Source organism: Cololabis saira, chromosome 15 (genome assembly GCF_033807715.1).
Source record: "Cololabis saira isolate AMF1-May2022 chromosome 15, fColSai1.1, whole genome shotgun sequence".
NCBI lineage: Eukaryota > Metazoa > Chordata > Actinopteri > Beloniformes > Belonidae > Cololabis > Cololabis saira.
In genome coordinates, this window is record NC_084601.1 from 30,808,382 (window position 1) to 30,825,367 (window position 16,986).

At 43.3% G+C, this 16,986-nt stretch overlaps 1 protein-coding gene across 1 annotated transcript in view; it reads left to right on the forward strand.

The window, feature by feature from the left end:
- The window catches only part of LOC133460831 (uncharacterized), a 57,060-nt gene extending 40,534 nt beyond the window's left edge, over window positions 1-16,526 (forward strand). Inside the window, exons 26-46 of the mRNA XM_061741594.1 lie at window positions 313-533; window positions 2,896-3,076; window positions 3,195-3,389; window positions 4,185-4,335; window positions 4,432-4,547; window positions 6,579-6,725; window positions 6,841-6,991; window positions 7,072-7,244; window positions 7,404-7,548; window positions 7,668-7,766; window positions 9,034-9,071; window positions 9,215-9,332; window positions 9,436-9,563; window positions 9,778-10,027; window positions 11,584-11,816; window positions 11,902-12,070; window positions 12,269-12,420; window positions 13,735-13,849; window positions 13,935-14,180; window positions 14,266-14,395; window positions 15,854-16,526. Of these exons, the coding sequence (XP_061597578.1) occupies window positions 313-533; window positions 2,896-3,076; window positions 3,195-3,389; window positions 4,185-4,335; window positions 4,432-4,547; window positions 6,579-6,725; window positions 6,841-6,991; window positions 7,072-7,244; window positions 7,404-7,548; window positions 7,668-7,766; window positions 9,034-9,071; window positions 9,215-9,332; window positions 9,436-9,563; window positions 9,778-10,027; window positions 11,584-11,816; window positions 11,902-12,070; window positions 12,269-12,420; window positions 13,735-13,849; window positions 13,935-14,180; window positions 14,266-14,395; window positions 15,854-16,031 (3,336 nt within the window). The 3' untranslated portion in view covers window positions 16,032-16,526. The remainder of the gene's footprint in view (window positions 1-312; window positions 534-2,895; window positions 3,077-3,194; window positions 3,390-4,184; window positions 4,336-4,431; window positions 4,548-6,578; window positions 6,726-6,840; window positions 6,992-7,071; window positions 7,245-7,403; window positions 7,549-7,667; window positions 7,767-9,033; window positions 9,072-9,214; window positions 9,333-9,435; window positions 9,564-9,777; window positions 10,028-11,583; window positions 11,817-11,901; window positions 12,071-12,268; window positions 12,421-13,734; window positions 13,850-13,934; window positions 14,181-14,265; window positions 14,396-15,853) is intronic.
- Window positions 16,527-16,986: the final 460 nt, after the last annotated feature.

Here is a 16,986-nt window from a genome sequence, read left to right on the forward strand (position 1 = left end):
AATTTCGTTGTTATATAACAATGAATGATAAAGATCTAATCTAATTCTTATTTGACTAAATAATATCTAAGCTGCCGCTCTTTAACACTTGAATTTGACAGCTCATGTGAGCGGTCTTGATGTGGCGTTGATGAGCAGCAGCAGACAATCCCGTTTAGTAGAAAGATCCTCTTAAACAGTCATATTTTATGCCTCCTCCTTTGTTTCAAACCATTAAATTGACGGTATTTGTGTCTGGAGGCAGGAACAGATTCCGCTCGTGCTCGGCTTGTAACCCGACACCAACCCCCTCCCCTGTTCTGATCTCAACAGGAGGAACTGACCATCGACTCCATCTTCTCCCTGGTGGAGGACTCGAAGCCCGTAGAGCCGGCCCACGTGGACGTACGCATGTCCTGCTCGCTGTGCAGTACGGTGCTGACGGACGGGGAAACGGTGTACCAGAGGAAAGGCCACGAGGAAATATTCTGCTCCACACCCTGCCTGCTGAAGTTCTACCAGATGAAGAAGAAGACGTGCCACTTCTGTCTGCAGTAGGTTGAGCCGTCGCTAAACTGTCCTGGTAGTAAAAGTGGAGAGAACCAAGTACCAGAACCACGATATACCGATACAAACTCAAACTGTAGCAGGGTTCCCACGCGTCCCGGGTAAACCTGGAAAATTAGAAAAATACGGTCATATGTCCTGGAAACTGCCTTGTTAGTGAATGTAAACGGGTTAAAAGTTCTGCGTATGTTCATCTGTCACCACCTGATCAGGGCAACATTCAGGCTGCACCATGTGACGCCCCACGTGACGCTACCAGCCAATCGGATCTCTTCTTCCACTTAGAGCGGTTCTACAACCCAGAACTTCCGCTTGACTGTAGCTGGATTTATCCACTTTCAGACGCCGTTAAGGATGAAACGCTTAGAAACAAAACTAGCAACTGAAAGTTGAAGAGTGTTGTTAAATGTGACGTTTTGGTATGAACTACTTTTTTTTTTTCATTTTTCAAGTACCGGTAGTTATTTTTGTTTATTATTCTCATTTATTTTAATGGTTTTATTTTACTTAAGATCTTTTTTTAGTGATGGAAACTGTAACGGAGTGAGGTTTTGGACCCAAATGCAGCACACGGAGCACACGGTGGTAGTTTGTCTGGTTTGCTTCATTTCCCACAACAGGGACGAAGAGCAGGCAGGAATGCAAGACAAGGATCAGGCAGCAATCAGTGTCAGGTTCGGAAGACAAGGTTAGGCACCGGAGAGCAGGAGACAAGGTAGAGTCCAGGAACAGGCAGGGTCGGCAACGGGAAGTCAAGACGGGGAATGCTGGAGGGTCTTTCATCTAAGCATAGAGTGACAATCTGACGGTGAGAGTGCAGGAGTGAGGAGCTTTTATGCTGTCCTGATTGCTGAGGAGCTGCAGCGGTGAGAGCAGGTGAAGGGAGTGAGTGACGAGGTGGGCGTGGCTGGCAGATGGGGTGAGCAGGAGAGAGGAGAGTGGAAAACCACTGAAGGCAGGTGGACCAACCATGACAGAAATACCTTTTTGAAACACTGTTTTTTCTGTTGTAATAGCTCAGGCGCTACCTCAGTATGGAGGTATTGTACATCTGGTCAGAGATTTCCTCTCTAACCGCCCTCAACTAGTCCTTGTCAATGACACTCGTTCTAACATCACTGTGCTTAACACAGGTGCTCCACCGGGACAATTTTATTACTCTTACTTTTCTCATTGTACACAAATGAGTTCCAATTGGATCAAGAGGAATTTAGTCTGTTTAAGTACGCAGACGATATGGCCCTGGTTGCTCTACTTAAGAAGGGGGATACAGTTGGTGAGAGCACATACAGAGGACACGTGTCTTCTCTCCATAACTGGTATGATTTGAGCTTCTTGGAGATTAATGTGATGAAAACAAAGGAACTGGTCATGTTGGAAAAAGATCCTGTGCAGCCCCTTACAATCAAGGATCACACTGTAGAGGTAGTAGGAGACTTTAAATATATATATATATATTTTTTTTAAAGATTTTTTGGGCTCTAGTGGCCCTTTATTGAAGATGCAGACTGGAAAAGGGTAGAGAGAGAGAACGGGGAAGACACGCAGCAAAGGTGCGCAGGCCGGGATTCGAACCTGCGACTGCTGCAGGAGGACTGTAGCCTCAGTATATGAGCCGCTGCTTAACCCACTGTGCCACCGAGCGGCCCAGACTTTAAATATTTAGGTACCTTTTATTGACAGCAATCTTAACTTTAGTAACAACACTGACCACATCTTTAAATCTTGTAATCAACGGCTACATTTACTAAGCAAGCTCAACTCTTTTAGTGTGAGCAAGCAGATTATGGAGACTGTCTATAAGAACCTCATAGAGGGAATCTTAACCTTTAACATGGCAATGTGGTACGGCAACCTTAACACAAAAAACAGATGCAAGCTACGAATAATAGTGAATCCAGCCTCAAAAATAATAGGGAAGACACAGAGAAACTTAAGTGATTGGGAAAAAAGCTGCTAGGATAGCTCACCCACTCTGCAGCGAGTTTAAATTACTTCCTTCAGGTAGACGGTAAATGTCCTGGAAAAAGGCTGCTGGGTGGCAGAGTGGTTAAAGCAAGCGTCCCATGTACTACAGTCCTCCGACACTGGTCGCAGGTTTGAGTCCCGGCCCGCAGCCCTTTGCTGCACGTCATCCCCATTCTCTCTCTACTCCCTTCCTATCTACACCTTGAATAAAGCCCACTAGAGCCACACAAAAATATTAAAGAAAGAAAAGTCCTGGAAAACAATTTCATGGAAAGAGTGGGAACCCTGATGGGTCTCAGGTACTTGTGATTTATCTACTTCATCCACTAACGTATTTCAGACCCTTCTAGACGTTTCAACTGATCTGTACTTGCTCCTCAGGGTGATAACCAAACCCGAGGTGGTTCTCCAGGCTTCGGTGGATGATGACGGGACCAAGAAACACTTCTGTACCAAGATCTGTCTCTCCTCCTTCAACTACAAGAAGATTGTGTCCCCCAAAGCCGCGGTCGAGTCGGTCGGATCGCACTCGCAGTGCAGCATGTGCACCCGATACTGCATTGTAAGACACGCTGCAACAATTCATCAATAAGCAGTCTCTTCTTTGTGTTACCATGAAAATGTTAAAGTTGCTGCCTTTACGAGACCCAGCTTAACATCCGTCTGTCTGTCTACCGCAGAGCAAACATGAGCCTATCCTCCACAACGACGTCTACAAGATCTGCAGCGACCCGTGTCTGAATCGTTTCTGCAACATCAACAACTTGCACCAATGTGACAACTGTCGCTCCTGCTGCGCCTCGCAGCTCACGCTGAAGACGGCAGACGGAGACAGGACGCTGTGCGGCGCCGAGTGTTTGGCCCAGTTCAAGCTGGTAAGTGAGGAACATCCAAAACCCTCTGTGAGGATTTTTAGTTGAGTGAATAATTTGCGGCGCAAAAGAAAGCACATCTCAAACTTTATGTATCCTCGGTCAGTGTCACTTTCTAAAGAAATTGTTCAGTGTTGGAGTTCTGTTTTAATTTTTTTTTTTTTTTTTTTTTTTTGGATTTTCAGCAATAAAATTCGGTGTATATACACTTTTCTCTATCCATCTGTAGATGACAATTATATCCAAGTTAAGGTCACAAGCAAATGAGAAGCAAACAAAAACAAATATCTACGGAAGAGTATTAGGACCATGCAGGTGAAAAAATATTTGAGAAGGGAAGATTTTTTTTATTGTGCACTTGGAGGAAAAAAGTCGAAACGTCGAAATTTGGAGAATAAAGTTGAAATACAATTTCGTGAATAAAGTCAAAATTGTACTTCAACATTAATTTTGACTTTTTTCTCGACATTTTGACTTTTTTCTCGACATTTTGACTTTTTTCTCGAAGTGCATAATGAAAAAAAAAATCTTCCTCCTTTAAAATATTATTTTTATCCTGCCTGGCCCTAATACCCTTCTGTAAATATCTACTCCAAAATTAGTACATTAAATATATTAAATAAAAAATACACATTCAAACATTCACATATACAAGTAACACATACAAAGAAGTAAAACAACGTGAGGCCCTGTAGGAGTTATGTAAAAGAGGTGGTAAAGGGGGGGGGGGGGGGGGGGTCAGGGTTTTATTTGTCATTAAAGCTGCTGAATTTTATCGTTTGTTTTTGTTTCCGACAGAATGTCCAGACGCCGCAGCAGTGCGCCATGTGCTGCACATCTCACCTCATGTCAGACATGGTTGAAAACAGAAACGGTGAAGATGTGATCGAGCTGCTCTGCACCAACAGCTGCATGATGGCGTCCAAGATCCAGGCCATCAGCGCATCAGGTACAAAAGCTCTTCTTATTCTTTCTTCCTCTTTTTTTTTAATCATTCTTTAGTTTTGGATGTAAAATGAGGCTGAGCTGCTTTCATGCTCCACAGGTGCAAGTCTGAACTGCGACAACTGCAGTAAGATGACGATACCAGCTTGTCACCTCGCCATGCCGGATGCCTCCATCAGAAACTTCTGCACTCTGACTTGTGCCATGGCTTTCAAGGTAGTAAATCCTCCCTCATTTACACATGCAAGATGTATGCAGGCATTTCTTACTTGTTTATTAGTCTACACTTATCCACAATCTGTAAATGAACTCTGCTAAAGTCTATTTGTGAGTCTTAAAGGGAATCTTCTGTACCATAAAGATACGGTTTCTTCTTCTCTTAAGTCTGTATTGATACAAGAAGCTTCATTTATACTCGTCAAGTCAGGGTAAAGCAGATGATATTTAGAGTCAGCTGATTCAGTTTTTTAATCCGCGTCTTTTGAAGTCATCTGTTCATATGACCGATAGCTGTCAGAGGGTCTCGCACTACAGGATCTGACCCGTCCATACCGCCACAGTTTATTGTGTGGGAACCAAAGTTTTATGGTTGTGGACTCAGCCGCAAACGACTGAGCTGTTTGAACGCGAGCGAGAGAGCCGACGTGTCCGTTCACGAACAAGCAACCGATTAGACAACTGAGCTGAGCCAGAGGCGAGTTTTAGACATGCAGCTTTTCACAATTTCAAAACCGTTTAAACGAGATGGAAATCTTAAACTGGTGACTTTTAGATCAATTACTTTGATATAATGTAATATAAACCATGTAAAGCAAACATTGCTCTTTTGAAAGAATAATTTTTAGTGTTGAAAATTCTGTTCAACTTCCTTTAAAACTCAACAACGGATTTGTCGTATTAAGAAGTGGTCAAAAGTAGAAAATATGTGCAAATGTATGGAGCTAAAACTGTTAATATTCACAAATGCACAGGAGGATTCACAGATGTATTTCTGATGTAAACCCTAATATAACCTGATTCACAAATGTGGTGTGGTCTGTGGACTTTGCTGCATTTGTACGTTTGTTAATCAGATTATATTTGTGTGCATCGGAAATACATTTGTAAATATTAACGCCATACGTCTGCCGTTCAATCATCCAACTCGACCCCAGAGACTTGGTATCTCTGTGGTTGGATGTTTGACCATAAAACGATGAGTTTACTACTACTAGTAGTACTACTAATACCACTACTACTACTGCTAGCACTACTAAAACCACTACTACTAATACTAGTACTACTAATACCACTACTACTAGTGATACTACTACTACTACTGCTAGTACTACTAAAACCACTACTACTAATACTAGTACTACTAGTAGTAGTAGTAGTAAATATTTATTTCGGTCAATCACAAACAAAAATCAACAAACAAGATAACACAGGTTTTTCCCTGGTCAACATCGTGATTATTTGACCGAAAAGGTCTGGGCTTGAAGCATAAAGCTTATCTTGCCCACCTTTTAACAGAATAGAATATACAAAAAAAAACAACAAACAAATGAAGTATCATAAGTCTACACAAAATAATAATAATAATAATAATAATAATAATAATGATGATGATGATGATGAGGATGATGATGATGATGATAATAATAGTAATAATAATAATAATAGCAATAATATAATAATAATAATGATAGCTCTGAAAACAGAAAGTGAAAAGATGCTAAGGAAACCGGCAAAACAAATTTAAGTTGTCATTTTATCTCGTGCATGTGTGCATTCTTCTTTGTTTGCTTATTGTGTTTCTATATATGTGTCCATTACCTTTGCTTTGAATAATATCTTGTATGCTTTTATTGAATTTGCTAGTTTAAGGACATTTTCTAATGAGTTCCACAGTTTTACTCCTAAAACAGAAATATATACACAGTATACAATATATACTAATACCACTACTACTAGTGATACTGGTACTACTAATACCACTAGTACTACTAATACTCCTACTACTAGTACTACTACAACATCTACTACTAGTACTATTAATACCACTACTACTACTACATCTACTAATACCACTACTAATCTACTAATACTAGTACTACTACTACTACTAATGATGATGATGATAATAATAATGTACTGATGATAGAAAACAAATGTCCCTCGAGAGTTGCACTAAATACTTAATAATATTTAGATCTTCACTCTCTAATCTTGGCCTCTGTTTTTCATTATCTCCACTTCTACCAGGATATAAAGAAAGACATGACGGCTGCTACCAACTCTCCTGAAGCTCAAAACACATCTCACAGTGACTTTGACAAACCACAGGAGAAATTGCTGTGTGTCGAGTGTGAACGGATCATAAAGGCTCCACCCATAGTTGTCCAGACTAAGGTGTGTTTGTTCTTTAATACTTTTATCAAAGAATATATGAACAAGTTTCAGGATCTGCTTTCCTGACTGGATCCTCCTCGACTGTTTGTTGAGATCTTGCCGTGTTTGTGCGCAGGGCCGGTTGAACTTTGTGTGCAGTCTGGACTGTTCCCAGGACTTTAAGAAGGCCAACAACATGATGAGGACCTGTGAATACTGTAAGAGTGAGAGGATCATGCATGAGGTCAAGCGCATCGACAACAAAGACTGCTCCTTCTGCAGTGACGGTGAGGACACAGACTTTTATTTAAGCATGTGCTGACGTTCACTTGATTATTGCCTGATTATTTATTTGTCCTGACCTCAGGCTGCAGGATGCACTTTGAAAATGAGCTGGAGATCAGGTGGGGTAAACACTGCCACTCCTGCACCTTCTGCCTCTCGGTCTCCAAGAACGTGTTGGTGAGCCAGAAAAGGACCTCACGAGAAGAGTTTTGCTCCCAAGTCTGCAGCTCGAACTACAAAAGTCTCATCAGCCTTGTAAGTAGAGGTGGACGTGCACAGATGACCTGCCCCCTCTCTGTGATGTCATTTAAGGACTAGGACGTGCATTTGGACTTGTTTTTCTTCGTCTTTTTGTTTTGCGGAGAAGTGATCTGTGCTCGGTATTCTCACTGTATACGCTCTGCTTTGTCTCAGACAGCAAAGTGTGACGAGTGTGGTCGTACGGGGAGAATGAAGCAGAGTCTTCCTCTCCTGGGAGATGCCAAACACTTCTGCACCCTGAAATGCCTGCTGCGTTTCTGCAATAAAAGCGTCCACAACGTCCACAAGGTCGACACAGGTGTGTATGATGGGTTCACAGTGATGCTGCTACATGTCTTTCTCCTGCTTTTTTTATTATTGTACTATACTAAAGTGTCGCACTAACGGACCCATCTGACACTTCTGTGTTTACTGCAGCTGACGCTGTGCAGTCCTCACCCGTCATCACCAGCGTCATCTCGCTGTCCAACGCTCGGCCAGGGCAGCCTCGTGCATCTGACAGCTGCACAAAACTTGGTACATGCAAACACACACAAATGCAAAGCTTGTCAAGGCCAGGAGGGGGGGGGGGGGGCGATATGGCAAAAATATCAAATCACAATTTAAAATTATTATTTTTTTGTTTGTTTTTTTTAAATCACGATTTCGATTTTATCACGATCTTAAATTTGAAAAAAAACAGACAATTTAGCCTAGCAGTTCGTACCACGGGTCAGCTACTTTAAGCAGGCCTTTGAACCCCTCATTTACCACCAGTAGACGTGCAAACGGCTTCTGTGCAAACTTTGTGAAATATTTTTGCTTGAGCTCGATCACATGCGGAAAATCCAAACCAATTCCATATTTGAGGTGGAATTTTTTTGTGACCAACTCCGTTTGGCTTTCAGCCATCGCTCTCCACGAGCTACCGCTACACAGACAAACGAGGAGGCTGGTAGGAAAGCGCGTCGCTCTCATTAATTTGCTATGATTGGTCGGTCAGGTTGACGAGTCATTACGTCTCGTAAGTCGGTGCATCAGCATAGAACTATAATTTATAGAATGTATCCTAGACAATCCCTAGATCTCTGCAGTTTTTCTTCACATTGTAATCCTTCACGATCTAATATCGTCATATCGCCCGCCCCCTGGCCAGGAGTGATCATTTTTCAGAGTGGAGATATCTTTTGATAGCTTGTCCATATTACATGATATGTCCATAGCTTCGACATATCATGTATGGGGGGGAAAACACCAAATGTGTCAGATGTTTTCTCTCCAGACGGCAAACAAAATATTTCGACAAACACCACGGTGCTCAAGGTGTCATGACTTCTGTTGAGTATATGGTGTCACATGTTGTTGGAGCTGTCCATGGGACTGTCTGTTGTCGAAAATGAGTACACTGCACCGGTTTTTATGGGGGTGTAAACAATGTAAAAAATCTCTTACCTCCAAAAAAAACTCAATAATAAGAAGAATAAAGTGTCAGATCTGCCACTGCCCCTAAAACCTTCACATTTCACTAACTGGAGAAACAAAAAATGAAGGAAATGTCTGTAAGAGAGGTGACATTTTGACATCGTCTTGAGAATAATGACGAGGCTGAAAAGACGCTGATTAATCCTGAGAGTGTAGCTGCCGTTCCTAGTTAAGAGTCAGACATTTCAGCAGGTCTCAGAGGGACTAGTCACATTAGTCAAGAGCAGAATAGAAACTGGTCTTGGGGGGTTTTGGATGCTGGTGGTCTAACTCCTGGTTTCACACCTGATATTGTTTGTTTTTGTTTGCTTTGTCGACTCAGGACCTTTCATAGACATCCAGACGAAGGTCGTTGGACATGTAAGTGGACAAAGTTTCAATCCAGATGCTGACGTCCTGCTTTTTCTCATTTTAATTTGGCCACTTTGTAACCTTGATGTCTTATAGCCTTCAGTGTTTGATTCATTGTTCTTGATGATGATTTTGATTTCTCTCTCCTTCAGGCCGGCGTCCAGACGTTCTCCAAGGAACTCAAGAACAAATCTACGCTCTGCGTTCCCCTGGTCCACAACAAAGGAGTCTCCTGCTCGGTGCAAACCGTGGAAATGGGACAACAGACAGGTGAGAGGTCATATTTTGAATCCTCGTCCCAAACATTGACCAATCCTCCCAACATGTGCAGCATCTCATAGTTGGACTCTTTGTTTCTCTCTCATTCAATAAGACTGTGAAGAGAAGGCTCCACCCAGGGTGTCAGTGCTGCCGGTGCCGGTCCCGGTGCCGGTCTTCATTCCCGTACCCATGAACATGTACAGCCAGTACGCACCGAAACCTGTTGCCCTGCCGATACCGGTACGCAAACACATGTAACGCTACACTGTCCACAATAATCAGGTGTTTACAATACAGGAGTAGTGCTCTGGTGATACGCATGTCCAGGTTATCCCATTACAAGTAATCAGATTACTTGAATTGTAGGAAAAACATTTCACAATCATCCCTCAAACTCTGGTCATCTGTTGAAAACTCAAACGGTTTCGTGAATGTGTTTAAATCATTTTGACAGCTGCCGGTTCCCATGTTCTTCTCTGAGAAGCTGAACGGGTCCGAGCCCACAGAAACAGTGGAAGAGAAGAAAGCGAATGAATCCATCGAGGCCAACTCCAGGTCTGAGCCCACAGACATGGAAGAGAGGATAGTGAATGAGTTGATGGAGGCCGACTCCGGGTCCGAGACTGACGGCAGAGACGAGATAGAGGACGGCCAGGATGACGAAGTGACGAAAGAAGATGAAGAGCAGAAAGAGTCTGCTCTAGGTAAGAGATGTTTGGTTCCATGAAGTCCGTCTGCTGTTGTTTTTCATCCCAGCGTCACTGATCAAATCAAATCAAACTTTATTTATACAGTAGAAAAAGCAAAGTGCTTTACATAATAAAATGTCAAGGCTGCAGTGCAGTATTAACAGTTATATTTACTGTAAAAAATAAGTTAATATAAAAGAATAAGTACATTATAAGTAATAACTAGATAACAATAAACTAAACCACGTTAATAAAATAAATAAAATTCAGTTATAATAAGCTAAACTAAAAAGGTCTTGAGCCTCTTTTTGAAAATGTCAACAGTCTCTCTGGTAGCTGTTCCACAGGTCCGGTTCTCTGGAGCTCTCGCCAAACGTTTTGATTCTAACTTTAGGAACAGTTAAACGGCCGGTACCAGAGGACCTCAGGGTCCGCCAGGACTCATAATTTAAAAGCAGACCAGATAAATAAGGAGCCCCAAGACCCTTAAGACACTTATACATTTATAAAAGAACCTTAAAATCAATCCTGAAACGCACAGGGAGCCAGTGCAGCGATTTTTAAGACTGGTGTAATCTGGTCCCACCCTCTGGTTCTCATCAGCACATTCATAGTTGTAAACTTGAAATACTCTTTTTAGGAAAATCAGAGAGCAGGGTATTACAGTAATCTATTCTACTGGAAATAAAAGCATCAACACCTCCGTGCTGGCAAGAGAGAGAGCTGAACGGACTCTGGCTGTTTTTTTTTTTTGTTTTTTTTTACTTATTTTTGTTAATGAAAATTCCGTCAACAATTACGGTGTCAGGTTTTACATACTTCACAAAGCAATTATTCTCATATCAATGTCCTTATTGTCCAGTGGTGATGATGGTGCTCTCTTGCTTTGCTCTATAATATGTCCATTTTTCCAATTTTTTTTCTGAAATTGTGTCTCTTGTAATCGTAGTTTATATGTCATTTTTTCCATTACAAATATTTCTTCCCCAGTGATCAGCCACCGCCCCACGGTCGCTGGTTCTGCTTTATACCATAACCTTGTTATTGCTCTGGCGATGTTTTTAAGATGATAAAATTCTGTCTTTGTTACATTTCTAATATGTGAAACAAAATCCAGCTCAGAGTGCGAGGCACCGTTCATCACCATGGGGGTTGAATGGTACACTCTCCGTTGTGCGGATTCAATTCAATTCATTTTTATTTATATAGCGTCTATTACAACAGAAGTTGTCTCTAGGATCTTTCCAGAGACCCAGAACATGACCCCCGAACAATTATTACATAAACATAACATAAACACTGGCAGGTAAAAACTCCCCTAGTGGGAGAAAAACCTTAAGCCAGATGTACACAGAAACTTTAAAAGGGGAGATTTGGTGAAGCATGGTGGAGGGAGTGTTGTGCTGTGGGCCTTCAGGACTCTCCAGTTTGTGTAAATAACCTGCAGGATCATGTTCGGTTGGCTGTTCGGAGGCTTTGTAGTTGAAGGAAGTAAATCCTCCTCAGAATGGCATCACTGCTTCCTTCTTCTGAAGTAATCCCCCTTTCTTTTTTTTTTATTTTTATTTTAGACCACATCAGCAGCCAAAGCAACGATTCGGACTCAGATTATCAGCCCGCTTTGAACGAGCTGAAAGCTTTGATCTCCGACACCAACAACGGTTTATCCAGTCAAGCACAAAGCCCCGCTCCCGACTGGGACCTGAACCCGTCCGGCAGGTCTCGGACCTGCCAGACGTCGACTCCTCTGCCTTCGCCTCTGCTGCTGCAACGGCTTCAGGGGAGGGTCCCCACAAACAACAAGGTGACGAAGGAAGCGGGCCGCGGCAGGTTAGAAAGTGCCGCACCATGGTTGTGTGTTGTAATCACGGCGCGCCTCTCTGTTGAAGGGTTGTGAGCTGCAACTTTGGCCTGAAGCTGAAGAGGAGATGTCTCACGGAGGTCTTCAAAAGGTGATGCCCAGGAAGCCCAACAGACTTAAGAGTCAGTGTGGAGTTGATGCTTGGAGGAAATGGATCCAGTGGAGAGAATCACAAACCCAGCTGGGAGTTGCTTCCTGTATGTGTTTCTATCTGTCGTGTAGAATATACTCCTCCTAAATAGCTCACCCAAGTTTACCCTTGCTTAACATGCACAATCGTTTAGAGTAAAAAGCAAAGCAAAGTGCCTCAGTTGCAGTCCTGAACCGGATCAGAGTTAACGTGTCAGGGACGAGCTGCCGTGTCACTAAAGCTTCCTCCTCTCTCCACACGTCAGTACCTGCGGTGAAGCTAAAGGCGGACATCCTGAGGTGCTCTTCGGCCGAGCTGAGCAATGGCCTCTGCCTTTTAATCGCCGAGCTGAGGCAGCCGCAGGGGGAGCTGCACTCGCCCGACAGCCTCTTCTACCTCTGCCTCAGCATCCAGCAGGCAAGTTCAGAACCGCCGGCGTGTCGGGGCAGGAATGCTGCTCTGTGATGATTTCTGTTCTTCTTCTTTTCCCCCGTGTCTTCTTTGCTAATAAATAAACCGTCCTGTTTTATGAGGAAATGTATTTTAAGTGCAGTTCTGTGAAGGAAAGTCAGTGAAAAAGAAAACAGTCAAGCTTTGCTTAAGCGAGGAGACGTGGAGGGAAACGGACCATTCGCCTCGCTGATGACTTTTATTTGTGTCTGAAGTTACGGCCAACCTTTGTTTGGGGCCTCAACAACCTCAGACCCAGATTAAAGTGTAATTATGCATCTTCCAGACCTTTATCACCAGCCTCCACTGCAAAATTTAAACTCTTTAGCACTTGTCCAGGTTTGCTTTGAATTAAACGACATTTAACAGGAAATTCTCATCAGTTTATGCAGGAAATAAATGATTATAAAAAAACTGGAAGCTGCCTGTACAAAATAAAAACAGTCCATATGATTGATCATTCTTAAAAACATGTATCAAAGAGCGTCTTCTCAATTACTCATGGACTGTAAATACAGTGTAAATAATAAATAAATATGAATACAATACAACTTTAACAATCCTATAACTGAACTTTCAGGAGTCAAAACAAAGCATGGTCTGTTATTACATTGCAGCATGTGAACTTTCAGCAGCAGCCAAAGCAGTTTTGAGGGAAAATGGAATATGTGTTTCCGCTAAATTGATATTATTGATCACACTGATCTTAAGATTTAAAAAAAGTATGGATTGGGTCCCTGCAGACGAATCCAAGTCATTTTAGATTTGTATGTGTACAAAAAGTGTCTAAAAAAGTGTATAGTACATGGGTTCATGACTTCTGCTGTCACAGAACTGGATCAGGACTTTACATGTTTACTTTAAAATAGGCAGGTTTTAGAAGCAGTCTCACCGGTGGCTGAAAGTAAGTCATTTACTTTGACGTTCTAACATTTATATCCATTTAGTTGCAAATACGTTTCATTCTCCCTCCAAACTGCTCCACATTAGTCCACGTTGATACTTGTGTTGATGCTCGGGGCTGCAGGACGGTTTTCTGAGGAGGTGATGGGCTCCGTCCGCCCGCTGAAACCAGCTGTTGTGAACAGAGCTGTAGTAATGTAATGGCGTGGTCGGAGGAGAGCTGTGCTCCTCCGGTCATCACGTCTCAGTCCAGCCTCACAGATCAGCAAAAGATAAAGCAGCAGAATATGTCTCTGTTATGTTACCGAGTGTTTAGAAATGTGTTGAACAAATCTGCTCGGAGCATGAAGTCACGGTGACGTCTGAACTTCTCTGCAGTATCTGTTTGAGAACGGGCGGGTGGAGAACATCTTCAGCGACAGGATCTACCAGAAGTTCTCGGTGGAGTTCACCGACATCCTGAAACAGTTCAGGCCGTCTCTCACGGCCGGCGGTGAGTTGCTTGTTTTATTTCTCTTTCGTTTTCTGCCTCTGCTACGTTCGCCGGGTGCTGAGCGGATCTCTGTCCTCCACGGCAGGTTTAGTTCATTCCCGGGTGGAGGAGAAGTTCCTGTGGGACTGCAAGCAGCTGGGGGCGTACTCCCCCATCGTGCTCCTCAACACGCTGCTCTTCTTCTGCTGCAAGTACTTCGGCCTCACCACAGTGGAGCAGCACCGCCGGCTGTCCTTCGCCAACATCAGGACCTGCGTCAATACCAACGGGGACGACTCCATTTCCGTGGTCCGCTTCTACCGGCTGGAGTCCCGGACGGAGGCAGAGTCCGGTACTGCCGCCGGCCTCGTGTGATCTACACAGTCCGATCGCACTCCCCTTCTTCGTCTGTGTGACCTTCTGTTTCTGTGTTTTAGATTCAGAAGTCGTGCCGAGGAAGAAACAAAGGTTAAACGAGCGTGAAGATGATTACCTGGAGATCGAGGAGAACACAGAGAACCCGCTGCGTTGTCCCGTCAGGCTCTTCGAGTTCTACCTCTCCAAGTGGTGAGTATCTCATTTTTCCTCATTCAGCCAGTAAATCGACCCAAACAGCATCTTTATCTGTCAGAAATTGACATTATTTTTGTCCTTTTTGGGATGAACTGAACATCTAATAACATACGTTTACTTAAAGGAGGTGAATCAGCCATAGATAGTATTTTCTTTTGTTTGTTTTTTCCCTGACATCATCTCCTTGTTCTGACCATCTCAAGTCCAAAACATTCAACTATCGAATGACAAACTACTTTCAATCGCTGTACCAGAAACTACAAACCCCGGACCAGCGGAGCGGAACAGCGATGATGTCAAGCCCCATTTGTGAACATTAAAGGGATTGTGACATGAAAAACACATTTTTCTTGATTTTTTGTGTTTTGTTGGGTGTCTTGACATCAATTACACCCAAAAAACAACGAACTTTTAACATTCAGTGTATTGTGTGCTTTCTGGGATTTTCCGCATAACTATGCAAAAACGGCGCATGTGGTTTGGTGGCGGATCGTTACGTAACGATCCGCTAAATCACCGCCCCCTCCACCCAGCTCCCTGCCTCCGCTCCTCTCCAGCGCACCATAAAGGCTGATTTATGGTTCCGCGTTACACCGACGCACACCCTACGGCGTAGGGTTACGCGGCGACGCGCACCATACGCTGAACCCTACGACGTATGCTCTGCGTCGATTTAACGCGGAACCATAAATGAGGCTTAACACGCCTCTTTTGTTCTAATCACCGGAGGAAAACTGCTAAGAAGACCCGCGGCCACTGACTGGACTTAAGATAAGGGGACAGTGCTGCTTGCATGCCTTTATTTTTATGATTGTTTGCTGTGGTTCGCCCTCCTGCTTTTCCGTGCATGCTTCGCCTGTCGCTCCCGGCTTAATTCTCCGACGCCGCTGTGAGCGTATGGCTGGAGGAGGAGGAGGTTTGGAGGAGGAGCGGAGCAATGATTGACAGGAAAGGGGGGAAAGGAAGCATTTTTCACGGCGCAAAAAAACACTGTAATAAAAAGCCAGGAAAAGATTACTAGAGTGAAGTTTTTCTTGTTACACTCTTTTAGACACATTTGAGGGATGTTGCCCAAGACTTTTAATAGTGTTAAAAGCATGTTAAAAATGATGTCACAATACCTTTAAGGAAATATTATTTATGAAATGTCTTGATAACCGCGGTTGTTTTTAAGATGAGGACTCATCACGGCGGGTCGACTCCTCTGATGTTTATTTTGCTGCAGAAATCAGAAAAACAAAGCTGTGTCAGGATTCAAAAAGACCAGCAGAGATCTGATGACGAACCTTTTAATAAATAAATAAATAAATTGAAGATGTTCTGGAAACGGTGGCTCTGATGTCTGTACGGAGCTGGATGAGGATGACTGCTACGTTTGCATGTCTTTGGTCCGTTTGTTGGTGGATGCAGAAGTCTCTCTGATCTTTGAATGTTTTCTGCCCTCTCCTGCAGCTCTGAGTCGGTGAGGCGGCGCAGCAACGTCTTCTATCTTCTGCCCGACCGCAGCTGTGCTCCGAGCCACCAGCTGTGGTTCTCCTCCACGCCGCTGGACGACACCACGCTGGAGGCCATGATTGTACGAACGCTCATCGTCCGAGAGCTGCAGAGTGACGACAGAGGAGGGACGTGAGAGAACCAAGAGATCTGCTCCAGAGGAAGAGGAGGACCCTGAAGGATGAAGGCAGCTACAAATAATCACCTTTAGTGTGGATTCAGTGTTAGGATTTAGCATTAACTTGAGTTTAAATATGTGGAAATGTCCATCCATCCATCCATTTTCTATACCCACTTTATCCTTTGAAGGGTCACAGGGGTCTGCTGGAGCTTATCCCATCTATTTTCAGGCGAGAGGCAGGGGTTAGCCCTCATTCAGACACTTGGTGGAGTCGATCTGGATGTTGTCAAAATAAACTGCCGTCAGTTTTATGAAGCAGTAACCGTGGAAACACGCTGGCCAGTCTGGGGTAATCATAGGCTGGATCTTGCTGTCGTTCGGATCCGAAATAGAAAACCGTGGTTTACATTAACGGTTGATTTAAACTGTCTTAAGAGTTTGTTTGTTTGTTTTTTTAATTAACACATTTCAATTTTGTGACTTTTATTTTTAATAAAGAAATATATTGAATTTTTGTTTCTGGTATCTACGTGATTGTTCATGTCGAGACATGAGGAACATTTAAGAGGAAAAACACAAACAAATGAACCAAATAACAACCAAGATCCAAACATGCAGTCACCAACTTCTGTGGCATTTCCTCAACAAACCCCCTGAATGCTTTTTCCTCTGCGAATCACTGCACGTTTGCACTGTCACCTCACACAGGAAAGGAATTTGAACGAGCCTTCGGCTGTAAATACATAAAAGCAGATGGATAGGATAGCACGAGATTGATTTAAAGTTAATTTCTCCCAGAAAGCCCCCATCCAGTTGTTTTGGAGCGATAGTCCTCAGAAGAAAAGGTGGACAATACCTGGAGTCTCTGTGTCTTGCCAGCAATGAAAGATCCTGTGACTGATCATGTCTAAAGTTGCTCCTCAGCTAAGAGTGGGCTCAGCTTTTTACCCAGGAACGAGTAAAAAATGGT